The 27816-nt window shown below is 37.6% G+C and overlaps 1 protein-coding gene across 8 annotated transcripts in view; it reads left to right on the forward strand.

Moving 5' to 3' along the window:
• STK31 (serine/threonine kinase 31) overlaps positions 1-27816 on the forward strand; it is a 78417-nt gene that overhangs the window by 22346 nt on the left and 28255 nt on the right. For 6 of the 8 annotated variants that reach the window (XM_074195481.1, XM_074195480.1, XM_074195476.1 and 3 more), the window contains 5 exons: positions 5332-5454; positions 15717-15896; positions 21470-21586; positions 23166-23285; positions 23987-24118. In XM_074195481.1, the coding sequence (XP_074051582.1) occupies positions 5332-5454; positions 15717-15896; positions 21470-21586; positions 23166-23285; positions 23987-24118 (672 nt within the window). The remainder of the gene's footprint in view (positions 1-5331; positions 5455-15716; positions 15897-21469; positions 21587-23165; positions 23286-23986; positions 24119-27816) is intronic. The other 2 variants (XM_074195475.1, XM_074195477.1) reach the window with 2 other exon arrangements.

The following is a 27816-nucleotide window of genomic DNA, read 5'->3' on the forward strand; positions in this document are numbered from 1 at the left end:
AAACCTTAAAACTCTGAATGTCATCTTGTATCATTTTACGCTATGTTGACTTTGTTCCTTTTTTTTCCCAAAACTAAGCTGCAGAGCCTTCGTTGTCAGACGAAGCGCCTTTCTTCTGGCACTGCTCAAATTAAGGAAGAGAACTTGAACATACTTGGCATTGTCATCCTATTAATTAAAAAAGGATAGAATTGAATTGTATATTAAATTTGTTAGAATGAGTGGGTGGCTTGAATGAGTCTCTTGAACCGAGTTGCTGAGGACCCACCCCCTTTCCATCTTCTTTACTTTGTACACAGCCCTTTGACAAGAAAAATTCCCATGGCTTGTTTTCTCCTGCTTTGAGCATCTGTAGGAAGGGGGAAGGGGAGACATTGACTCAAGAGGACTCTTAGAAGCAGGTCTTCAGTGGTCATCAAGAAAGCAGGAAAGAGCTCTCTGCAGTGTGAATTTAAGCTCTCTTGGAATCTCCTCTTTTCTCCCAGCATCATCTCTGAACTGTCCGTGGAAAGTAAAATGAAGAGTGTTAGGTTCCAAGGAATTTTGCCTGTTACCCCTAGTCCAAGTTTCTGCCCATTGGGATATTGGTTTCCTCATGTCTCACTCTCTCTTTCCTCTGTTTCTGGACTCTAGGAATGGTCTGTTGTAAGGGGAGACCACCAATGAGTCATTAGAGAAATCCAGATTTCAAAGGCTCTTGTTCTCTTCTAGAGGATGCAGAAGGCATGTTCTTCCCTAGCTCTCCATCAGTTTTAACTGGTATATGTTGCTGTTTGCTCTCTGAATAGGGCGTTGCCTCACTGATTTCTTATGGGAAAGATTTATTAAATCACTCTACTATTCAGGAGAACATTGGAGAGTGAACTTAGGTGCCCTTGACCTGTTAGAAAACTCAATTGTGAAGAGAGAAACATGAGAGAGCTGAAATTTCTTGAACTCTTGAAAGGAAGTAGCAAAAATGGGTGGGGAAATTGGAGAATTGTTTGCCACTGGGTAATAATCTTTATTATTGGGAGTTAATCTTTCTGATTGTAGAAGAGAACCAGTAACCCTGTGTGAATTGGGGCTATTTAATTCCACAACCATCTATATTACTTGCTCCTCTTGTTTCAGAGGCTATCGACTTCATTCTGGGCAGGAAGCCATCTGAGGAAGGAGGTAATGGGGAGGGAGGCTGGTTATTTCCTGCTCCATGTGGAACACAAAAAGACTTTAAAAGAGGCTGGATTGGTTGGCTAGCTTAAGGGCTAGAATGCTCCTGTTTTCTTGTCCACAGATGCTTATAAAATCACTGATTCCATATTCCCCATGAAAAGGAAATTACTAAAGATTTACATTTTAAGAACCCCCCTTTTAAAAATTTATCCTGTCCAAATCCCAGTTTTGGTTAGGAAGAGAGGTTTTTTTTTTTAGGTTTTTGCAAGGCAAATGGGGTTAAGTGGCTTTCCCAAGGCCACACAGCTAAGTAATTGTTAAGTGCTGAGGCTGGATTTGAACTTAGGTACTCCTGATTCCAGGGCTGGTGCTCTATCCACTATGCCACCTAGCCACCCCAGGAATAGGTTTTTACAGGATTTGGCAAAGAAACAGAGCTTTCTTTATCTGATATGTTCAGAGAATGCAGGTAGACTGAAGTTTTGAAATTTTATGACTTTTTGCATTTTACATATGGCCTGTTTTGATTCAGAACTTAGTGAATATAGTTTGACTTTAAATGGGATCTAGTTTAAGAGAGGTTTTTGTTTTAGGTTTTTGCAAGGCAAAGGGGGTTAAGTGACTTGCCCAAGGTCACACAGCTAGGTTATTATTATTATTAATTGTCTGAGGCTGGATTTGTACTCAGCTCCTGACTCCAGGGCCAGTGCTCTATCCACTGTGCCACCTAGCTGCCCCATTAAGATAGGTTTTTATATATAAACACAGGCTCACTCATACATTTACATGTAGATAATATTGTATGTAACACTTTGTAAAACATGCCTCAGTGTATTTCAGTATTTTTAACTTATCTGTCTTAAATTGGAACAGGGATTAGTTCCCCCTCCAAAAAAGTTTTATAATGTCATTTTCTTCTCACTCATGATTCATCTGTATTGACAAAAAATTATTTTTGTTGCTATAAATTCTTTTGTTGTAAATTTTATCCTGTTGCTATTATCCGTAAAGTTAACCATTTTATATGACTTTGCACATTTCCGTGTTGAATTCATTTCATTGAGTGATTGGAGCAACATGAGGATGAAAGAGGAACAGTGGTGGGGCAATTCACCCTGAGGGAACTCTCTTGCCAGTCTTTTCTCTGGCAACCCCACTAATTTCTTCCCTCTTCCTCCTCTGTGGCTTTCCCTATCTTTCCTTTGAGCTAATGAAACTGAAGTCATTTCAAGGTCCCACACTGTTGGCAGAAAGGAGTAGCTGCTGGATGATCAGGGCTAGGAACAAGCCATTTCTTCTGCTCATGTTGGGTGCCCATGCTTCCCTGCAGTCTTCCTGGGTGGCCACACACTTCTCTGGGATCATCTGTCACCCCTCAGAGGTGGGAATTGAGATCTTTAAAGTGACTGGTCATTTAAGCCCAATCTCTGTTAGTAGTTGATTTGGGCCTTTTCTGAGGTGGATTGGCAGAGATGTCCCAGAGCAAATGTCCTGGAGTCCATGTGGACTGCTCAGTCACGACCAATGGATCTTAGAGGTTATCTGGTAAACATACCCATTCTTGATCCAATGGGACAGTGAGAATAGTCAGAGAGTGGCATTTCTTTCCATTGTGTTTTAACATGCACAGCAGTGTGCTTCATCCTATTGACTTATTTGATCCTCACAATAACCCTTGGGAGAGAGGCATTCTTATCATTTCTGTTGCACTGTGATAAAGCCATGATACAGTGGCAGTGACTGATCCAAGGTCACAACAACTAAGGACTATCTGAACTTTGGTTTTTCTAACTCTAAGTCCAGCCAATATAATACTAAATTGAATTTGCCCTTGGCCCAGTTGGTCACCTCTGCAGGGACACAGAACCTTCTTCCAACAAAATTTGGTTTCCCAATTACTGACCCTCAGGATAAGATCATAGTTTTGTTTAAAAATAAAAGACATCATTCCCTAATTGATAAATGGTTAAAAGGAGGTGTAAACAGAAATCAAAGCTATCTATAGTCAAATTACAAAACTGTAAATTACTGTCGATTAGAGAAATGCAAAGTAAAATAACTCTAAAATACCAATTCACAACTACCAGATTGTCTATTTCCCTAACAGGAAAGGTAAATGATAAATATTGGAGGAAATGTGGGAAAACTAAGACACTAATGCTCTGTTGGTAGAGTTCTGAGCTGATCTAACCATTCTAGAGAGCAGTTTGAAACTCTGCCCAAAGGGCAATGGAGCTCTGCTGACCCTTTGATTGAGTAACACTATTGCTAGACCTATATCCCAAAGAGATCATATAAAAGGGGGAAAAGACCCACATGTATAAGAATATTTATAGCCACCCTTTTTGTGGTGGCAAAGAATTGGAAATGGAGGCGACGCCCATCCATTGGGGACTGGCAGAATGATGGTATAGGAATGTAATGGAATATTACTGGGCTATGAGAAATGATGAGCTGGCAGATTTCAGAAAGCCTTGGAAAGTCTAAGATGAACTGCCAGAAAGTAAAGTGAGTAGAACCAAGAGAACATTGTGCACAGAAACAGGAATATTGTGTGGTGATCTGCTATGCTTAACTTAATTCTTCTCAGCAAGACAGTTCCCAAGGGCATAGTGGACAATGCTGTCCACATCCAGAGAAAGAATGATGGATTCTGAATGCAGATCAAAGGGTACCATTATCACTTAAGGGGCAGCTGGGTGGTGCAGTGGATTGAGCACTGGCCTTGGAGTCAGGAGTACAAGAGTTTGAATCTAGCCTCAGACCCTTGACTCTTACTGGCTTGCGTGACCTTGGACAAGTCACTTAACCCTGATTGCCCTGCATCCAGGGTCATCTCCAGTTTCCTGATTCATATCTGGCCACTGGATCTAGATGTCTCTGGAGGAGAAAGTGAAGCTGGGGACTTCGCACAGCAACCCCCCTCCCCATTCAGATCCAATTCGTGTGCTTGTCATGGTATCCCCTCTCCTGATGTCATGGTCTTCTTTGAGAATGAAGGACAAAAACATCAGATCAGAATTGTTTTCACCTTATTTTTATAGTTTTTTATTTTGTTTTGTTGTTCTTATAAAACCTGGCTAATGAATAAATGTTTTACATGTTTGCACATATATAATCTATATCAAATTGCTTAAGGAGAAGGGAAAGAAGATAGGAAAAATTTGGAGCTTAAAATTTTATAAAAATGAATGTGTTCAATATATATGTAATTGGAAAAAATAAAATACTATTTAAAATGGAAAAAAAATAAAAGACATTTGTATGTTTTTTTAAGTTAGAAAAAGTCATAAACATTTATTCAGGGACATTTGTATGTTCTGATGTGCTTAATGAAAGCCTTTTAATTTATTTTTACATTAATATGAAGTATTGAATCACTTTTTTTTGTTGTGTCTGTTCAATGTAAGATTGTCTAGGATGTTCTTACTCGATTAGGTTCTTTGAGATCCTTTGGGTGCTATAAAAGTCTTAGATGTTTTCAGAGTATCTACTTTTGTGAAGTCTACTTATCAGTTTGGTGATCATTTTGTTGATGGATTTTTAGGGTCATAGGAAGGAGGGTTGAAGAAAAGATCTTAAAAATTACCCAGGTCTGCTCCTTTATTGAAAAGATGAGAAAACTAGGACTGTTCCCCAGCAACATGAAAATAGAGTACTTCAGAGCTGTCTTTGGGCTTCTAAGTCTTTTATATTGATTTCTTTTGATTGTTTTCCTAATGAAGAAAAAAAGTTTTATAAGCAATTCTGTCATTGTCTTGGCTTTTGAAGGTATCTGTAGGTTGAATATAGATTGAATTTGAGTAAAAAATGGATTAAAGATTAAGCTTCTTAATATCAAATTAATGAATAAAATTTAACTACTTTTTTAAAAGTACTTTTTTTAGGAAAATGAAAATTTTGTATTGTTAGTGAAAGACTTGGAAAAAAAACCAGTGGGTAGTTTATTGAATGTTATACTTCTTTGTTTTTTTTAATTTTAGTTCAATGAAAATAATTAGGCACATATTTATGTTTGGTCAGCCAAGGAAAGGGACTAAGTATTAATGCCTTTAATTTGAGAATATAATATTGAAATATATGTAATACTTAAGAGAATAACTTTTTTCTCTTATGTAGCTTGATATATAGAGAGTTCAGATGGTCCATTGATGGCACTTTTTCCTCCCCCCACAGAATGAAGGTGATATCTTGATAGCCAAGAGAAATGAGATCCGACAGAAGCTATATACAGCTGTTGAAGTTTTCATCGTGGAAGTAGATGAATTATCCCTTAATAAGCGCTTGAAAACTTTGCAGGTTAGAAATTATTAATATTACTTTCAAACCAAAGCATGAATTGAACAATGAGGTTATTTTTCCTTTTGAATTAACAGAATTTTTACTCTCTTGTTTATTATCACTGTTTTATAATTTTAACAGTCTTATGCATTTAAATTAAAAATAACTGTGTTTCAGGCCAGTAATAGAAATAATATAATAATAATGAGAATTATAATAGAAATGCAAATTAAAGCAGTTCTTTGGTTCCAACTTGTATACCATTCAGAGTAATAAAGTTGCTTATAAAGGAAAAATGATAAATTCTGGAGGGGCAGCAGGAAAAGAAGTATATTAATGCACTCTTGCTGGCCTAGCCATTTTGGAAAATAATTTGAACTTATGCCCCACAATTATTTCTTTCTCTCTCTCTCTCTCTCTCTCTCTCTCTCTCTCTCTCTCTCTCTCTCACTTTCTTTTTGTTTTTATGGGGCAATAGGGTTAAGTGACTTGCCAAGGGTTACATAACTAGTAAGCATTGTGTCCTAGGCCAGTCCTCTTGATTCCAGGATGCCCCCTGCCCCTATATCTGCCCCCTGCCTCAATAATTATTACGCTGCATGTACTCTTTGACCTAACAGTACTGCTATGAGGTTTATACCCCAAAAGAAATCCAAGAAAGGAGAAAGGTAATGAAATGATTCCTGTCTTGGTGTAAGAAGTAATGAAGGGGAAATTCAGTAAGCCTTTATTAAATGCCTTCTCTGTGCAGCAAACCAGACAGTTTGAGGGAAAGAAAACTGGAGTGATTTTTATGAGCTGATGGAAAGTTGAGGGCAGCACAGCCAGGAAAACATTTTCTGTACTAACATTGTAAGGGCAAATGTCTTTGAAGCTTTGAGAGTTCTGCTCAACACAGGATTCCAGAGGCGCAATCCAGACAGAGAGCTCTTTGTGGACATGGCCAACATGCAAATTTGTTTTGCTTGGATCAGCATGTTTATTCCAAGATAGGAAAAGGGTTAGGATGAGGTTGACCTGTGTGATCTGGGCAGTTCCTTTTGGTCCTTTGCCTCTTTAACATGTACCTCTCTGGGTTGTGAGGGGCTCCAATGAGGTCATGAATGGAAGACAGCTTTAAACTTGGGGGCAGTGAGTAGAACTCGTCAGCTATCTCACTAGTCACAATACTTAGCCTCTTCTGGGAGTCCCAGCTGGTAGTGTGAAATGATGTCTCCTTGACTTTATGTCTCCCAGTAGTAGGTAAACTCCTTAAGGGCAGGCACTGTTTTTTCTCAAAACAAAACAACTTGACAGTTAGCAGTCCTTAAATGTTTATAAAGTACCTACTATGTGTCCCCCTCTAAGGAAACTAGGAAATGTAAAGGTGGTTACTGCCCTGGAGTTCACAGTCCTCTGAGATGGAGGAGGCTAGTTCCTGGACTGGAGATAGGAGTGGGGAATGAAATAGAAGAAGCCTGGGGGCAGGGAGGCATTGTGGGGGGGGGGGTTGGAAGGACTGGAGAGACCCTGGTTAGCCCTTCACTTTGAGAACAGCCCTCTGCTGAGTAGGGGACTGGCCAAAGTGGAGAGCAGCATGTAGAGGGGCAGGCTGGAGTGAGAGGCGGCCCCTCAGGACTGAGGGAGATAGGTAGTGTCCAGCATTGGGCATCTACTGTTCCCACTATTTGGTGACCAAGGAAGATTACAGCAAAGGATCTCTCCTTACTGTAGCCGAGGTTTGTGGTAGCTTTGTTGTGTGCAGTATTATTCTCTAGTGTCATGTGGCACTTAAAGTTGACTGAAACCCTTAATTAGAAAAGGTTTGATTGATGCTACTTTTTACATCAGCCAATTTTTTTAACCTTTGTTGTTAATAATTGTATTTCATTTAGCCTAGCATTTAGCCATGCGAAGTCTGTCACATTCATCCTCATTTGATGTGAAAAAGACCCATTCCACCTCTCTTTTACCTTCTTCCTACCATCTACATTCTGCAATTTAGCCCCTAATATGTGACTGCTTTGTAATCCTATGAAGCAAAGATTCCCACTTGGGCCATGTCTGAAAAATCTCATAGGTTTCCTCCATTTTAAACTTGTCAACATTGTCAGAAGGGGAATGTGTCATTCCTTTACATTCTTTGGATATTTTTTAAATTGGGGCATGTTTATCATTGTTTCGATCAGTTTTATTTTTCTGTATTGAATTTTTATTGTTCAAATTGTTCTTTATGTTCACTCTGCATCAGTTAGTAGATATAAGTCTGCTCAGTTTTCTTTGAAATTCCCTTTTCACAATTTCTTATGGTACAGTAATATTCCTTTATTTTATAGTCCATAGTTTGTCTAACTATTTTGCAATTGATGGGCAGCTATTTTGTTTCCAGTTTTTGGCTACCATGAAAAGAACTGTTATAAGTATTTTTGATATATTTTGATCCTTTTTTCCTTCTTTATAATTTCCTTGGAGCATAGGCCTGATAGTGGTATAGCTGGGTTAAAAGAAGTACACAGGTTAGTAGCTTTTTAGGCATTGTTCCAAATTGCCCTCTAGAATGCCTGAGGCAGTCCACAGAACCAGAAACAGCTTGGTGAGTGTGTTCCAAAGCCCTTCCAGCATTTGGTATTTTTCTTTTTTTGTCATCTTCCATAGACATGAGGTGAACCCTCAAAAATTGCTTTAATTAGTTTTAGAGCACTTTTTCATGTGACAATGACTTGTATCATTTTTTCAAATTAAACTTTTTCACCACTCTTTCACCAATCACCCCATGAGTCTCTCTTGGTAATAAAGAAAAACAATTAAGTTAAAACAACTAGTATTGTATCTGACTGCACTACCCATAATCTTTTTTCCTACAGAGAAAAAGAGAGATGATTTTCTTGTCTCTTCAGAGACTTCAACCAAGATTGTTTGTTACAATTACTTTTGTGCCTTGGTTTTAAAAACCCTTTTTAAAATTTTTTTTTAGTTCAGATATTGCTATTCTTGTTTCTGCTTATTTCATTCTGTATGCAGATCCTCATGTATTTATTTGAATCTTTGTATCTTATCATTTCTTATAGAATTATAATATGTTGTCCCATTCATATACCATACTTGTTCCACTATTTCTTAGTCAGTGAACACTAATTTCATTTTCAATCCTCTTGTTATCAGAAAAAGTGTTCTTATGAATTTATTGATTCATATGACACCTTCTCTTTCTCTTTATGACCATTTCGGGGTGTATGCCAAGTAATTGAGATCATTGGGATAAAAGGGAGGAATAGTTTAGTCATTCTTTCCCCAAAGTTTCAAATTGCTTTCCAGAATTGTCTTCAGATTCACTGAGAATCTAATAGTATATTGTCTTCCTGCAGTGTATGGAGCCTGGGAGTTGTTTCCATGTTTTGTCATCTTTGTTAATTTGCTGAGTCAGAAGTGAAATTTCAGTTTTAATTTTAATTTTTCTTGTCTTTAAGGTATAGTTATCTTTTCTTTTTTTGGACTTAGAATTTCAATTTATTTATTTTTAATATTCTTTTAAAAACATTTTAAAAAACATTCCAAATTTTCTTCTTTTCTTCTGCTACTCCTCATCTATTGAGAAAATAAACATTATATCAGTTTTGCATGTGAAGTCATGCAAAATATATTTCCATATTCACCAGGTGGCAAAAAAACAAGTTTAAACAAAGGAAGAAACAAAGAGTGAAATAAAGTTAATTCTTGTCTTGGAGGTGGATAGTATTTTTTCTTCCTTAGTTCTCCTTGAGTAGGAAAGTTGGATTTTTTTTTAAACTCAAGGAGAAGAGTTTGTATTTATCACTAAAGAATGTCATTTTCCATATTCAAGCCATTGTTCTGTCTTGTAAAGATAGTATTGAATTTAGTCATGGTTTCTACCTTATTCTTCCAAATATATTTAATGAGTATAAAACTTAGTAATTTAGGATTAAAATAAAATAATAGAAATATAAGTCAGACATGAAGTTTATTCTCTAGGATTTATCAAGAAACCTCTAGGTGGAGGCCATTATGGTAATGACCATACAGAGCAGAGGGAGACTAGGATGTTTATGCATAAATAAGAATAAGGAAATCATTAGGGAGGCCAGTCTATTAGATTACACAATTGCTCTTCCATATACAGTTTTAGCTTGCTTAAAGGAGGATGCATAGTTAGTGCTCTCCTGGATTAAAGTATTTCAAGGGCAGGTTAATTTTTCAGGAAGACATTTGTTCTCCTGACTTATAATTAACATATAGAAAGATTATAGCAATTGTTCATTTCTTATAATTGTTTGAAATCATACTTTTTGCCAGGAATATAGGTTTTGAAAACTTAATAAATTTTGAGACCTAGGGTTGCTAGGAGATGGACAGGCAGCATAAGGTCTAAGGGAGCACAAGAATGGACAACACATTTACTGAGCCAAAGCGGGGGGGCATTCCCTTTTGATTAAATAACCCATACAAATAAGAAACTGAGAAGAAGGTAAATAACACCATAAAATTTAGGTCCATTCTTTTCTTCCAGAGACATCTGAGATAGTTCTGTAGCTCCAGGTACTATCATGGACCAGTTTCTTCCAGATAAATTCTGGCTACTTGTAGATATTTTCCTTTCTGGTAAAATATCTGGTGAATTTTATCAGGTAAAAACTTATAATTTTGGAACTTCTCTAAATCATGGAAATTACAGTTTGATTTCCCATCACAAATGGAAAATTTGAAAACCAAACCAGTTTTAAAAACCTAGTTTTTGTTGTTGTTTTTTTAGTTTTTTGCAAGGCAAATGGGGTTAAGTGGCTTGCCCAAGGCCACACAGCTAGGTAATTATTAAGTGTCTGAGACCAGATTTGAACCCAGGTACTCCTGACTCCAGGGCTGGTGCTTTATCCACTGCACCACCTAGCCACCCCTTAAAAACCTAGTTTTATACTTTGCATCATTCATTTATTTTCCCCATTTGAAGGATTCCACTAATATCATAAGGCTAAGGATTCTAGTATAAAAATGAATTCATTAAAATGACCAAATTAACTTGAATTTATAACATCTATTTGATAATCATTTTAGAACAGTGTATGTCCAGTAAATGATTTACAAATAAATCAGTTTTAGCCTTTTTAAAAATAAACCACAGATCATTCTTCTTTTGATATACTTAATCCAGTAAATGATTTACAAATAAATAAGTTTTAGCCTTTTTAAAAATAAACCACAGATCATTCTTCTTTTGATATACTTAGTTGACAACATTCTTTCCCTTAAAACAGAACTTGAAATAGCTATGAAAGAGAATCATATCCTGATATCATGACATTTTTATCATATTTCCTTAAATATTCCCTTAGTATTTTGAAAAGCTAAAGAATCTTAATTCCCACAGAAATTAGCTGATTATTAGAATTTAGATAACTAAGCAAAAGTGACATAAGTTTTTATACCTGAATTACTATTATTTTATATTAATCATCTGACATAATTACAGAAGTTTGCTATAATATGAGAGACATAAAGAAAGAGAAAAAATCCCCCCTTTTTTTGATGTCAGTTTCTAGGTAAGGTTATATGGATGGTAAAATGCCTTGAGTCAGACTTTAAAGTCTGTCAGGAGAGACATTTCAAATGTCATGCTAGGAAAAAAAAATTGAGTAAGGAGACTCCAACCTTAGAGTTTATTAAAAAGTTGTATTCTTAACCTTTCCCAATGAGACTGTCACTTGCAGTATTCATGTCCAAACCCCATATGGTTTCTGGCAGAAGTCATTGGTCCAACATAAATTTCCATGATGATCAGTACTCAGATGCAGACTTGACTAGAAGCCAATAATACTCCCATAAGGAATTTTTTTTTTTTGCAAGGCAGTGGGGTTAAGTGAATTGCCCAAAGTCACATAGCTAAGTAATTATTATGTGTCTGAGTCCAAATTTGAACTTGGGTCCTTCTGACTCAAGGATTGGTGCTCTATCCACCATGCTACCTAGTTGTCTCCTCATAAGATTTTCAAATAGCAAATTTCCTATAATCAGAGTGAATTCAGTACTGAAGGATCAAAATATGATTATAATGATTATAATGTCACAATAATAATTTCACAGAAAAATCACCACTTATTTAACAACAATACACAAAATAACAAAAAAATTTGCCATATCTTAATACAATAATCTCAAACTGCATCTAGAACCAGATTTTACAATTAATTTCTAAAGGAAAGCTTATCTTTTTTACAGTTTTGGGCCAAAGCCAAGTTACTCTACTATTGAAAAACATGTAGTATGGGACTAGATCTAAAATCTTAAAAATAATGACATGTTATATTAAATGATAATCTGTTATTGATTTTATATATACCTAGACAAGCATATACACACAACACACATACATTCACACACACACACACACACAGTCATTTCTTATAACAATCAAATCTGAAAACCAATAGAATAAATGGAGAATTTACATTTTAGACCAGGGCTAGACATTGAATTCAGTTGTCCCTGGATCTTACTTTTCAACACCACATTTTCAAGTTACTTCCTGTCTTATATGGTGAGGGACAAGACATTTTCCAAGATACAGAAATCAGTATTTAAAATAGAAGTCTTATATATAATTTATAGTAAACATTCCAAATTTCCACATTATGCCAACAATTCAACATCTTCTATTAATCCTTAATTTTAACCTTTAAAGTACCCAATTAAAAATTAAATGCCCTTCTTTTATTTTGAGTTCCATTTTCTTTTCTTTTATTTTAGGTTTTTGAACGGTGATGGGGTTAAGTAGCTTGCCCAAGGCCCACACGGCTAGGTAGTTATTAAGTGTCTTAGTCTGAATTTGAACTCGGGTACTCCTGAGTCCAGGATTGGTGCTCTATCCACTGCACCACCCTGCCCCTGAGTTCCATTTTTCTTAAAACAATTTTGCATTCCAGAATAGCAGCTAGTCTGGGCTATAACTATCTTTTAGATTCACAGAGAGATAGAGAGGGGAGGACAGTCTCCAGAATGTCAATTAGAGAAGAGTCTGTGCTGAGGGACATTCAGAATGATGAAACAAATGAGCCAAGAGATTTGACTCAAAGTTAGGAATAGGAAAAACAGATTTTCTTACTTCAAAATTGCAATTTTCTGTATAGAAATATTACTGGGAATTCCTAAATTGTTAATTTTGATTAAAAATGTTAATTTGTCCTCATTTTGTAGCTGAAAAGCCAAATAGAGAAATGACAGGTGACTAGCAGTCACTTCCAGGCAGGGAAGGGGAAAAAATGAAATGAAATTTGACCCATCAGGATAAAGAAAATATAATGAACAATTGACCTAACCAGTCAAAGCATGGAGAAAACAAAAACCACCCAGATAGCTTTCCAAGAGCAAAGAGAATTGTAAAATCTCCCCATCCCCCCAGGTAGATGTCTCTAGGGAGAAAAGGAAGGCATTGAGTCCTGCAGCCTGAAGTGGCAGTGCACCTAGGGCTGAGGCAACTTCACAAATTTCATGTGAAGAATTTCCGACTTTGAGCTCTTGATCTACTATCTCAATAATCTTGTGAAAACAAGTAGTCAAATGGACATTAGGATTGGTAATGATGGTTTACATGACCCATTATTAAATACAAGGAATATTTAGATGAATAGATACCCCAGGCAAAAATAAAACTTTTAAATGGGAATATGGGGCACCCAAAGTCTCACACCATCTGGTGCCAGAGGCACAACTTCAAAACAACTAACATCATACAAAATGAGGGGTTACCCAACAAAGTCTGAAAGTATCGGTACCAGCCCCATAGAAACATTACACAAATGGGGGGAGAGCACTTGATCAAAGTCTCCTGCTATCAGGTGCCAGAAAACAAGGGGCACATCCCCAAAGCAGCAAACATAAAAACCAATGGTATCCAGGGGTCCAACTAGAGGAAATTTTCATTCAAGACAAGAATATTAGTAACCAGAAGGGTCAGAGGTCTAAATCTGGGATAATTCTAAAATGGGGCAGTTGAGTTGAAAAAGGGTCTACTTGTCTCCCTCCAAGGCCAAGACTTAGTCTGACCTGCTTCTAGGAGTCCCCTTGTGGAGAGTTGTTAAAAGGGTCTGCCCCTTTTTCAAGTCAAGATTGGCTGATTCCCCCATCTGTCAACTAGATACCAGTTGGAAATAAAGCAGGGAGCTGAACAGGGGGAGAGCTCTTTCCTCCAAGGCTGTGATTTTCTTCAGGTACAATTTCTCTAATTTGGGTCCTTTGGGGAACATGACTGGGAGGAGGAGGATGGAGCAGATGTCCCTCCTCAAGTCACTGTCCATTACCAAGTCCATGGCACAAAACTGTAACACTTAGTAATTTAGAGTTAAAATAAAATAACAGAAATATAAGTTAGATATGCAGTTGATTCTCTAGGATTTGCGGAGACCTGTAGGTGGAAGTGCTCACCCAGAATGAAGGGAACCTCACCAGAGATGAAGAGGCCAGTCCATCTGTTGGGTGGCTCATCCCCCATGACAGTGCCGTCTTGTCTAGACAGGATGCACCGGGAGCTTGCTCCTGGATCTATGTATCCCAGGGGCATTTGTCTTCCTGAGTTTTCCATGACCATATAGACAAACAACACTCCATTTCTTACTATAGTTAGAAATCTGACTTTTGACCAGGAATTTAGAATTTGAAAACCTAGGAAACTTTGACATGAGTGTGCCTTCATTCCAAGGCAGCAGACCCCATTGTTCACGCGATCCCTTAGTGTGATGACTTTTTGGCTCTTGACCACAAAGCTTGTGGTGAATCTGAGGACCCCCCCACCAATCTCTCCATCCTGTTAAAAGGTTGGTCTGTTCTTGGTTCTGTTGGGCTTCAGGTAGACTGGAGTAACACCAACATCTCTCTTTTGCCAGGGTTACCAGAGTAGCAGATCAGGAGAATGCTTTAGACTCAATGATTGTATCTTCTTGGCAGTTCAGATTGGTCTGTTAAGACTCCAAGCTTAGAATCACTATGTAGGAAGCTGGGGGTTTTTGGAGCTGTCTGGGATCATTAGAGTGCTATTGACTTTCCACAAGGGAACACCTTCATCCCATTGGCCATATAAGTCATGATTTTCTCTTGCAAGGCAAATCATCTAATGCTTATGGGGGGAAGCCACTCTTACTGTAACTGGGCCACGTTGCTTGGCACTGACAAGAGGGTCTGATCTTGGAGAGTAGACAAGACGTAAAAGAGAAAGGCCAGGAGCTTGGTGTGCATGGAGAGGGCTGATTGTTTTTCTGTGTGTATGAATCACATAGGACTTCCATATAATGTAAGAACTTGAGCATAGTATCTAGTAGAACAAAAGCTCACCTATCTATGGTGGCTGAGAGTAGCTGCTGGTAGGCCAACCTGCCAGAAGTGGGAAAAGGGAAGCAAAGGAGAGGGAACTGGTTGAATCTGGGCTGAGTCTCACTAGAAGGTCCCTTGAACATTGGCCGGGAAGAGGCCAAAATCACTTTTACAGGGTCTGAAATGAATGTACTTTGGCACACTTTGAATTAATATGCATGTTCACTGTCAGATTCTGGAGAAACTTTAAGTCATGCCTTTGAAACTGTACTTTATTTTTGTGGAGATGGAGATTTGAAAAGAAAGGGAATTTCAAATTTAAAAGCATGATTTTGTATTCTAATTTGGAGTTGAGTTCTGTTATTCAGAGGTAATAAGTGATATAATTAAGATAAAAGCTTTCTTTATTTTTTAAACTCCATTATAGCAGTGGTTCCTCAATCTTCATTGGGGACTCCTTTGGCAGTCTGATAGGCTTCTGGACCCCTTTTCAGAATAATAATTTTAAAAAAATAAAACTTAAAATATGTAGCATTAAGGGGGTGAACTAGGTGAAGCAGTGGATAGAACACTGGCCCTGGAGTTAGGAGTACCCGAGTTCCAGATACTTAGTAATTACCTAGCTGTGTGGCCTTGGGCAAGCCACTTAACCCCATTTGCCTTCAGAAACCTAAAAAAAATGTAGCATTACAGCAAAGATAATTATCAAAATATGTAAAAACCTCAATAAATTCATAAACCATAAGTTAAGAATTCTTGATTTGTAGCATTCTGGCATTTATTTTATATATATATATATATATATGTATATGTATATACATATATGTGTATGTGTGTGTGTATTTTTTTTCAAGGCAGTGAAGTTAAGGGACTTGCCCAAGGTCACACAGCTAGGCAAAATTCTTAAGTGTCTGGGGCTGAATTTGTACCACCTTACTGCCCCTACTTACTACATTCTTATTGAAAAATTGTTCTTAAATCCTTCCTAGGAATTGTCTGCTTCCTTAGAAGCTGTGTATGGACAGACCAGAGAAGTGACAAATGCTGAAGAAATCCTGCACAAGTTTTATGAGTGGAAACATGGCAAGCGAGAGGAGTTTAACCGAGTCAGAACGGAGACAGACACTTCCCTCCAGCTTCTTGCGGAGTGGTTCAATTCCACCATTAAGGTAAAACAACTTTGGACCTCTGGGGCCTGTAGGAGGCCCCACCCTTTGACCTCTCTTGATTTCAAAATATGTGACAGCTCATCATTTTCTTGACTTTTGGGGGAGACCTTGTGAGGGGAGAAGGGGAGGGGATCAGCATCCCTCTGATAGCTACTATGAGCTCCACCCCCTGCCCAGGTGGTGCTTGACTGGTCCCCAAGCAATGGATGTTTTCTTAGTCTCTAGTTCTTTGCCACCATAAAGAGAGCTGCCAGACAGGTTTTAGTAGTATAGCTCATTTTATCTTTTCTTTGACTCCTTTGGACCCAGTGGTGGTATTGCTGAGTCAGAAGATCTGCACAGTTTAATAACCCTTTGGGCATAATTAGGTACCAGGTGTTGTTATTTTCTACTTTAGTACAAATGTATCCTGGGCAGTGAGGTGGCATAGTGGATGTAGCACCAGCCCTGGAAGTCAGGAAGACTGGAGGTCAAATTGTGCCTCACTTACTTTGTGACCTTGGGCAAGTCACTTAATCCTGATTGCCTCACATCCAGGGCCATCTCTAGTCATCCTGATCCATATCTGGTCACTGGACCCAGATGGCTCCAGGGGAGAAAGTGAGACTGATGACTTAGTACAGCTCCCCCTCACTCAAAACCAATTCATGTGATTATCGTGATATCACCTCCCTGTCCTGGTCTCCTTCAAGAACAAACAATAACAGCAAATGAATATACATGTACTTTAGGGTTTTAGTTTTTCCTTTTAATTCTTGGATTTTTCAGCGTGAGTTAATGTGCTTTAATGATTAGATATTGCTTAAAATAACACATTATAATTTTATTCTTAATTATTTGGAAGCCATTATTGTTCCCTACACTTTTTACAAGCATAACATTTATAAATGTTAAGTAATTAATGAAAATATTGAAAAATTGATGTATGAAGCTGGATTTGATAGACTTTCTTAATCATTGTCATCAAAAGAGGTAATTCCCTAAAAGAAGAGGTCATTATTGAGTTTTGACCTGTTGGAAATAAATATGTGTTAGCCTTCCCAGAGTTTGTTCTAATTAGGGACAAATGTTACCAGAGGTTTTGCCCTTAAGGCTAAGCAAAACAGAATTGGGTTAACCAACAGATTTATTGATTTTTTTTTAAGTCATGATCTTTTGTTAGTGTGTGTGTGTGATCTAACCAGAGAGTGAGATTGTCCCTCCTTCCTCCCCCAACCCCCCACAGATGAGCTTCTGCTCTAGACTTAAATAATCTTGTCCATCAGAAGGTATGTTCTGAGGTCACCAATGGAAGGGCAAAGTGAGGAAGAAGCAGAGGGGAAAGGGGGGAAAGAGGCTTGTTTTACAAAGTGGTCTTTATGCTCCCAGTTAATTGCCTTAACTAGGTATTTAAGTGAAAGGGACCTCATCCAGCCCTCTACTCTCTGAACTGATCAAAAGGAGACTTTTTGAACTAAGGGAATTTCCAGTTACTTGTTTCAGAAATATTTTAAAACTCATTAACTTTTGACAGGAAAAGCCCTGTGGATAGAAGGAGGGCAGGTAAATTATTTTAAAAATGTAAAGAAACATATATTATTTTTTTAGATTGAACAATTGGGCATTCTGTGGAGACTTTTCTTCAAACTCACACCAGTCCATTTATGACTATCCTGTAGTTCTGAACATTCAGCTGATTCTAAATTTAACTAGACATACTGTTGTCTAGCCCACCAGAGATAGCACCAGAGATTCTGTCAAAAGCTTTCAGAAATCTAGCTTAACTAAATCTAAAAGATTTCTTTCTCATCTACCATCTGTCTTGTAACTCAGTTGAAAGAAAAAAAAATCTGTCATGACCTAGTCTCATTTAAACTTTTAAAGCTGTTTTTATTGATGGCTTTTGTCTTCATATAATAGGCATTTCACACTCTTGCCAGATTGAACTCTCTTCTGTGATAAAGGAAACCGTTTAAGCCAAACATCTGATCTAGAAAGAGAGCCTGTCTGACAATGTAGATAATAGCTTGTCCTTGGAGGTAACAGAATCCCCCTTGAGAGAGGAGCTTTCCTTACTTGTTCTCTGTACTTTGTTCTTTCACTTGATTTTAGTGACTTTTTGATTTATGTGGTTGTAGCCATTGTGCTGTTCTCCTGGGGAGTGTGAGGCATTGCTGAGAGTTGGTCAGCTGGTCAGTGAGCATTTATTGAGCACTTGCTCTATCCTGAGGACTAAATTCTTTCAAGGAGCTCTTAGCCTAATGCAGCCTATAAACAATGATGTAGAAGCCAAATATATACAGGTTATATTGAACATAATCTCAGAAGGAAGCCACTGGCCTTAAGGGGGATTAGGAAATACTGTTTTCAGAAGGGTAGGGTTTTAGCTAAGGTTTGAGGGAAGGTCAGTGACACTGTGTTTTGCCACATTTGGAAGGGTAACGTGTAAGAAGATGGACAGGTAAGCAGGGACCAAGCTTTAAGGGTCAAGCAGAGTATTTTATTTGTTTAATTTAAATTTTTTAAAATGCGGATTTATTTTATTTTCAGTTGCAAATTCTCATCCTTCCCTCTTTCCTTTCCATATACTTACTTATAAACATTTATTTATGTGCATATATATATAAATATAATCAAGGAAAAGAAGTTTTCATACTAGTTGTACTCACATTAGTTACACACAAACACATATATAAACATGTATGCACATACACAGGAGCATATATGTATCTTTTACCTGTACTCTGAGTCTTGTCACCTCCTTATCACATGGATAATTTGCTTCGTCATGAGTTTCGGAATCATGATTGGTCATTGTATTGATCAGAGTGCCTGAGTCAGAATTGTTTGATTTTACAATATTGTTGTTAGTGTAAAATTTGTTAGTGTAAAATTTTTTTCTCCTGGTTCTTCTCACTTCATGTCAATTAAGTTTCTTTAAAGCCATGTTTTTTGGGGTTTTTTTTTAGGTTTTTGAAAGGCAAATGGGGTTAAGTGGCTTGCCCAAGGCCACACAGCTAGGTAATTATTAAGTGTTTGAGACCAGATTTGAACCCAGGTACTCCTGACTCCAGGGCTGATGCTTTATCCACTACACCACCTAGCCTCCCCTAAAGTCATGTTTTTTTAAGTCATGTGTTTTCTGGGACCATCCTTATTCATTTCTTACAATACAGTAGAATTCCATTGCATTCATATACTATAACTTGTTCAATCATTCCCCACTTGATGGATATTCCTCAAGTTTTCAATTCCTTGCCACCATAAAAAGGGCTACTATGATTCACCACTGCATGAAATGCATGAATGTACCAAAACAGGATTTGGTATTTGATCTCAAAGTACTGAGTCCCTGGAATGTATTGAACAGGGGAATGATCTGTCTTTAAGAGGATCCATTTGACAACTTGGTAAAGGGAAGACTAGATTGGGGAGATCCTTGAAATGGAAAGACTAACCCACAGCCTGGTGCAGTAGTGTGCATCAGGAGGGTGGCAGTGTCAGAGGGGGAGGCGAATTTGAGAGATAGAATCCATATGGCTTGATAACTGATTGTATGTGGGGGTGTTGGAGAGCTAGTGAGGAGTGAGACTGACCCCGGCTGCTTAGTAAAATGGTAGCATCCTCCTAGCAGGGCTCTGGGTAGGGGAGATAAGCAAGAGCAGATCCAGGAACAGAAGGGGGAAGGAGGTAAATTAGGAATTGAGGAGGTTTTCTTGGCGTAACTTTTGGGCATGTTAAGTTTGAAGTGTCTTCAGTTCATCTTGTCCATCCAAGATGTTCAGTAGACAACAGGAGATTGACCATTGGAGGTCAGCAGAAAAGTTAGGACTATTTAAACAGAAATGACAGCATCGAGATATTAGGGAAAGGCTTCAGGCAGAATGTGCTTGAGCTGTGTCTTGAAGGACAAGAGTGACTGAGGTAGAGAGGAAGAGGTAGCAGGTGGCAGACATATGAGGGATGGCCAGGACCAAGGCTTTGGGGCTGAACTGGGAGAAGGTGACTTGGGAACAGCGAGCAGAGAGAGAGAGGGGGCTGGTTTGACTGGAGGATCAGAAAGGTTGCCAGTTTAAGAGATTGAAAAGGTAAACTGAGGGATGTAAGATAGATCCTAGAGGCAAGAGAAATTGGAGATTTAGGGCTGGTGACTGTGCTCTGAGAGACCAGAAGGGCTGGGTTTGGAAGAGAGCCGGGAAGGAGGGAGAGCAAGATGAGGCATTAATGGGTCTGGTGGGGCCAGGGTGGCATTGAGGGTTCTGACCATGGGAGCCTAGACCCAGCTCACCTTGAAACAGGGAACTGTGGAAGAGGGCTGGGAGGGGAGGAGGGAGCTACATCTCTGGGATATGGTATGGGAATTGTCCAGTGGGCAGCTCTTAATTATGGTGCCTTAGACTGGGTGTTCCTGGAGGACTGGCATTTGTGCCTGCCTGGCATGTCATAGGGGTTCAGACTGAATTGGTGATGGGGACTTAAGACTTAAGGGAACTCTGGGGCTGGAATCTCTCTCTTATTCTGCATCTCTGTTGTCACTTTGTCTTCCTCTTCTTTGTCTCTGTGTGTCTGTCTGTCTTTGATCATCTGGGAGTTTTCTACATGGAGATTTCCAAAAGTGATGATCTTACCTTGGTATGTTAATGTACCTGAGTTTATTAGTCATTGTTTCCAGTTCTCAACTACACTCAGAGTAGGAATATTTCTGGTATGTGCTGCATCTTTGATTCTCTCTTTTTATCATTCCCAGGAGACATTCTCAGTAGTGGGGTATTAGGTTAAAGAATGTGAATGTTTTAGTTACTTTTTTTTGGTACAGTTTCAAGTCCTGAAATCGTAAAAGTCTGAACCAGAAGAAATAGCAGTAAGTATTGTTTTTCCAAAGTGAACAAGAATCTCATCTTTTGCAATTTTTGTTACTTTTTATTGTGGGAAGTGTTTATCTTCTTATTAGGGATTGGAGCCTGCTTTCATGTAGTTAGAGCTCTTTTCATTTTTATTTAAACATTTTTTTTGATATTCTTTGATTTTCCTTTGCCTTCATTTTCAAATATCTCTCCTCCATAAAATCCAGAGAACCATCTCTTTTAAAATAAAGAATAAAAAAGAGAAAAATAGCAAATATAACTAACACATCAGCTATAATTGTGGTTCACCACCTCAGCAATGAAGGGAAGGATGGGTATGCTTTGTGGTTACCTCTCACATTCACAATCTTTTAAAAATAAAGTTTTGTAATTTTTGTAAGGCTTGAAGTGAAGCTCCCAGGTTTTTAGTCTCCAGACTTAGTTGTCTTCTTTTGACTGGGCCATACTTCTTTCCTTCTAAGTATTACAGCTTCTTTCTCGGTTTTCATAATCTTTTAAAAATAAAAGTGGCTTAGCCATCACATTTGAGAGTTTTTCCTGCCCTGGGAATAATTTGTCTGACTTGGATGACTTGAATGTTTTTTTTTTACCTGCTCCCTACTTATCTTGAATTTTACTTGTTAACTCTTTTCTCAACTATTAATTGCTAAATTTAGAAAGAATTAAAAACTAAGATAACTCAATGAATTTTTTGGTACATAATTATTCTTTTCATTTTTTTAAACTAAGTTTTTTGATCTAAATGATGAAGAATCTCTGAGTTCTGAAGAAGTAATTGGCAACGTTGATGAAATCCTGGAGAAGATTGAGTCTGATGTTTGCAAAGAGCTGGAGATCTCTCTCGTTGTGAGTTACTCTCTGAAACACGCACAGGCTGTCACTATATTATACACACAGTTGAGAAGAAGCAAAGTGACTTGTGATTTAATTTTGAAGCTAAATTGGAGGTTTCTTTTAAATAGAAGAAAATCAGTGTTAATCTTTTAAATGGGTGAATTTTCTATATTAATTAATGACTGTTCAGCCAACCTTTTGATCTGAAGGCACTCTTTTTGGATGAAGTGAAAGCTTGACATGAAATGATATTTGAGAGAGAACTGCAAGGGGGTTGACAAGGTTCATTAGTATCCTTTCTCTTCCATATCTCCCTTGGGAATGTCATAGAATTCTAGCTCCAAAGCTGCCTAGTACCTCAGAAGTCTTCTGGTCAAATTCCCTTGTTTTCCAGAAAAGGAAATTGAGGCAGGTCAGGTCTTCCAGGTAGGAAGGTCAGAGAGGTGACCTTTGGCTGAGGAGCCAAGCTGAGCCATGCAGGCCTTGTGCTAGCCCATGGGAGGTCACAGGAGGCTTTAGCACCCCCCCACCCCCACCCCGGGCTCCTTCTGTTGTCTTATCCTCAAAGTCAGAATGATTTTTCCAAAGTTTGGCATCACACCTGTCTTGCAGATCATCTGGCTGGGATACTGGTCTCCTTAGAATACCTTGCCTGACAGTTAATGACATCACATCAAGTTATAATTTTTTCCTCATTTGTCACATCTTCCTGATTCCTCCAGTTTAGGTTTTGTCCTGGAGAGGTTTGTGAATAGAATGATCAATTCAATTCACTCCAGCCTATATTCATTATTAAGTGCCTACTGTGTACAAACATTGTGTGAGTTTTTAGGGATCCATGGAAGTAAAAGAAAATGCAACAGATCCTATCCTAAAGGAGCTTACACTGTATAGGACCTATTCAGGTTGTTCTGAACTCTCAGATAGTTTTTGCTGTCTTTCTTTATTCATTTGTTCATTCATTCATTTATTTTCATCCATAGGCACATATATATTTTTAAGTTACAAAATTTCCTTCCACCCTCCCTTCCCACTTTCTTCCACTTAGCAGTGTACAGTCAGGTTAGCATTGTACATACATATTTTTTTTTTGTACATACATATTTTTAATGAACGTATTTTTTCTGTCTTAAGTTGCAGTTTCATCAATTCATTTTTTAACTTTTACTTCTTCCCTATCTTAGCCCTAGATAATAGAAGTGAAATTAATTTATAGGATTGAGAAAAAACTTGTTTAAGTTAAAGTTAGTCTTCTGATTATCTTATTTAGAAATAAGAGGGCATTTACTTCAAACTTTTTCTTTTTTTGAAAGTAAGAAATTTGCCTTTCCTTAGTGGAAGTTTGCTGTCTACTAAGTAGAGAGGGTACAGAACATGGAGTCAGCAAACCTGGATTTAGATCCTGCCTCAGACACTTTTTGGCTGGGTGATCTGGGGTAATCTTACTTTCTTCCTCTGGGTCTCAATCTCCTCTTCTATAAAATGGGAAGGTGGATTTGATGGTCCACTCTGGCCCTCCTGCTCTGGAGCCTATGGTGCGACCACTGACCTCTTGGTGTTCCTGTGTGCCATTCTGTGTATTTTCATTTAGGAGCAAGGTGATACAGATAAGGAGATCATCCTGAACACATATAATGAGGTTCTTCAGAAGATTCGTTCTGAGGAGAGGATTATCACTATAGTCCAAGCAAAATACAAAGCCAGTATTGAGGTGAGTTTGCTTTTATACTTATTAAGGATTTGGGCAATAGTTTCCAGTCTTTAACTTTCTCAAGTATCCTTTTCTTTTTTTAAAAACAATGTTTTATTGCTGTTCTTTAAAAATTAAACATTGCTCATGTTCTACTGAGTTTTGAGGCATATATTCTATAGAAATGATTCTTTTACAGTTGAAATTATACATTTTCTCAAAAAAAGATACTAAATTAATTAAGCTTAGGTCTTCTTAATTCATTTTAAATTTAATAACGACTGAGAAGCTAGTAGAATCAGGTAGGACTTTGTTTAAAAGAAATCTTTACCAAGCCAGGTTCTTCTTAACAGGATTTACTGTTAGTAAGGTCTATTGGGGAAACTGCAATAATAACAACAAAATAATCTACCATTTAATAGGTTAAATGAGTCTATTGAAAAAACTCATAAACCTTTTTGATATCTATGATTTGAGAAATTTATCATTTGCAATGTATTTTGCACATGTATGCTGGTGTTGGTAGATGATTTATAATTTTACTTTATTCAAGCTTTGGTTCCAATAAAATCTAGTGGTTGTTTTTTCCCATAGCTTCTAGGAATCTTTAAAAAATTAAATGTAGCACAATGCCCAATCCTATTCTTAACTAATAGACACTCAAGTATTGTTGATGAACTGAATTAATCATTGGTATTGTGACTATTTTTTTTTATTCATAGTTTAAGAAACAGATTATGGAATGGTTAAACAAAAGTCCCAATGTGGACCATTTGCTTTCTATTAAGAAGACTCTCAAAGGCTTAAAAGCTCAACTGAGATGGAAACTGGTTGAAAAGAACAACTTGGAGGAGGTATGGATCCCCTTGCTTGTGCCTAGAATCTGCTGTTGTTACTCAGCAGGGATTCTCATGGTTGTTGCAGGCAGATTGACTTTCATTAGGATAACTAATAATGATGCAGATAAAAATTAATACTGAGAATGGTTATTACTTCAGATTTTTCATTTATTTGGTTTACAAAAATGTGGAGTTAAAATTGGAACATTTAGAAATTTAGATTTGGGATTTTCATGTTCTCAACATCTTTTTTTCCAGAATGTCTTTATGTTTTAAAATTTGGAAAAAGTTTTCATAATTTTGACTTGTGCTTGATATTTGATTACTAAAATAGCATATTTCCCAAAGGCTATTTAATATTGAAAAATCAAAGTCTAAAGGAAAAAAAGGTAATTTTTCTATTAGTTCATCTCCTAATGTTGAAAAGTTCTTACTTGAAACTTTGCTCATTAATTTGATGCTCATTTTTCAAGTCTTGGTTCTACAGGTTCCTCATCTTCCACTTCCTTTGTATGTTACCCTTGGATTAGTTTACCTTGTTTGTGAAAACTGAGATACCTAAACCAGAACTTTATTTTTTCTTGTTGTAATTGGTATTGCCAGAGATGAACCATATAGGACTACTAGAATAGGAGACCCCCGGAGAGGGTCAGGGGTGGGAAGAAGACTTTCTTCAGTGCCTCTTCTGTCCTGAGCACTTCATAAACATGATCTCAGTTTCCCTCAGTTGAAGCAACTGAGGTAGAGGCAGAGGATAAGGAGGTCACCGACCAAATGTCTAAGACTGAGTTGGAACTTGAAACTTCCTGGTTTCATGTGCTCTGGCTTCACCTCTCTGCTTTAAGCATGGAATCTTTATTTCTATCCTTTTATGCTGGGGGGGGCATTCTTATTTCTGAAATAATTTTTGCTCAAGGCAACCTGATTAATACCCATGGTATAGACCTCCCCTTTTAAGTTGGAGGTTTCTCTGCCTCTGTCCATCTGTCCCCCTGAAAGTTTTAAGAGCTACTTGGGGGAGGTGGAAGATGCAGTGGGGTGGAGGCCACCTTGAACTTTGTCTTTTCTGAGCACTCAGAGTCTTGGAGAAGATTCAAGAGCTGAGTTATTTTATATTCATTTGGGCTCTCTGGTTCTTCCTTAGACTGAGACTGCTTAGAAGGAAAGGTTTTATTTGAATACTAGGAGAGATACCATGGCTTTGTGAGTTTGTAATAGATTTAAATGCATGTGCAACTCAGAGAGAAAAGCAATGTGTAGCGTTATAGTGTTACTTTGAAAACTAAGTTATTAATAATTCCATGTTAATTTAAGGATACATACCTATGAAAGTATTCTTTTAGAGACTTGGTTATAAATTATATGATTTCAAAAATCTCTTGTTGAAAAGTTTCTTACACAAATTTAGGGGTAATATGTGCCTGGAGGTTGTATCACCTTCAGGGAAAATAATTTGGGTCTTCTTATTAGTTAATAGTAGTATGCAAAACAATGAGTTGCTAGGGTAAAGCTGAATTTCAAGGTCCTTTGAAGAGTACTAATAATCCTTTGTTCTTACCGTAGAAGATAATTTAGCTTGGCTGTGGGGCAAGATTTTTGGTAGTATTATCTATATATAATAAAGTATATGAGATAGGTGATCAATAAATTATCTATTAATTTTGGCCATTGACCATAGACTTTTTAATACTTTTAGGGCAAATTATTTTATCTTTATAGTTTTTAAAAAGGAAAATATATGGACATATCATTTTGAGCTTTTTTCTTATAGTTAGTGATTCTTTTTTTTTAAATTGTTGTTCAGTTGTTTAGTCATATAACCCCATTTGGGATTTTCTTGGCAGAGATACTGGAGTGGTTTCCCATTTCCTTCTCCAGCTCATTTCACAGATGAGGAAAATGTGGTTCAGAGTTCCACAGCTAGGAAGAGTCTGAGGCTGGATTTGAACTTGGGAGAAGAAATCTTCAACACTTATCACAATCTGCTGTATTTATGCATAGAGACTGGATTACTATAGCAGTGGAAAGTGTTTTACCTTTTGAAAAGAATTGTCTTTGTAAAGAAGGAAGAACCTTACTGATAAGCAAAATATTGTTTAAACAGTAGATTCTCCAAGTATCCTTCTCCTTTAGAGCTTTTCAGAAGTCTTCTTATCTTCCTAGAGCCCTAAGGGCTTCTTTAGCTGCTGCTGCTGCTACTGCTCATTCAGTCTTGCTTGACTCTTGGTGATCCCATTCAGGGTTTCCTTGGCAGAGATACTGGAGGGGTTTGCCATTTCCTTCTCCAGCTCATTTCACAGATGAGAAAATTAAGGCCCAGAGTCCCACAGCTGGGAAGTGTCTGAGACTGGATTTGAACTCAATATTAGGAGTCTGGGCACTCTGACCACCAAGTTGTCCTACACTCTTTCTTCCTATCTTAACTTTTCTATTTTCTGAATTCCTGTTGTATTCAGTCAGTAACTAGAGAGTTGAACCCTTGTTGTTTGTTTCCTGTTTGTTCATTATGTTTCCCTCCTTGGATTGGGATGGGGCTGTTCTTCAACAGCTATTTAGCAGAGCAATCTGTGTGTGACATCTCAATCTTCCTGCAATTTACCACCTAGTTGGGGAAATCAGACTTCTACTTACGGAACCCTCACTAACAAAAGAAGGAAGCCTAAGTCCCAGGGATTGACTTGGACAGTAAAGCTGTTTTCCAGAATACCTGGAACTTGAGATTGGCATGAGAAGTTGGGTGGGATTTGGACAGTCATATAGGAGGGTCAATGCAGAAGAAGGGTCAGTGGTAGGATATGGAGGAGATGGGATCATCTTAAACGGGGAACAATGGAAGGTAAGATTGAAATAGATTGTGGAGGGCCTTGAATGCCAAGGTGAGAAAATTCCTTCATGATTTGGAAGCAGGGCAGTTAAACCTTTAGAAGTAGTTGTTTAGGAATATTAGCATGGTGGTGAGGATTAAAGATAGATCCACTGTAGGAAAGAAATGGAAATGAGGGAGAATTAGGCAAGAGGATAAGGAGTTTTACAGACCAGTTAAGAAGTTAATGAGTTTATCCAGGTCAGAAGAGAGGGATTTATTTTGGAGTGGAAAGGAGAGGTGCTATGATGATCAGTTTAGAGCTAGAAGGGACTGTGACTTATTGGTCATCCTGCTCAACCTCTGGCTTTGACAGATCAGGAAGATATAGTCTAGTTCAGTTCACTGAGTTGCCCAGGGTCTTGCCTCATCTCTGTCTGATGTGAAATTAAAACCTAGGTTGACTTTGAGTCTCTTTCTTTAGCCATTATATAATAATATATAATAGTTGTCCTTTCTATATCTCAGGGGTTAGGAGATTGGTGCTCTTGCATTCTGGAAAATCGGCATTAATTTTTTTGGTCATCCCTTTGTACCAGAGGAAAAAATTTTTGTACATTTTTGATATTACAAGATAAAATATGTTGATGTTGTATGATACCATATACATACTTTATATATTTGTGAGTTTCTAAATTTTTTCTGAGTTGTCTACTGACCTTTGTCTGTTAACTGTGGCTTCCACAAAACTCCCCCCCAACAAATTCCCCTTTAAAAATTTCTTATGCCAAATTGAGATATCTCAAAATCTCGGTGGAGAAAATAATGATGTGAAAAGGATAAATGTATGCTTCTCAAGGGATTACTGGGGAAGACAAGAAGGAATCATTGAGGAAACATGATGAAAGAG

Source organism: Macrotis lagotis, chromosome 7, assembly GCF_037893015.1.
Source record: "Macrotis lagotis isolate mMagLag1 chromosome 7, bilby.v1.9.chrom.fasta, whole genome shotgun sequence".
NCBI classification, from domain to species: domain Eukaryota; kingdom Metazoa; phylum Chordata; class Mammalia; order Peramelemorphia; family Peramelidae; genus Macrotis; species Macrotis lagotis.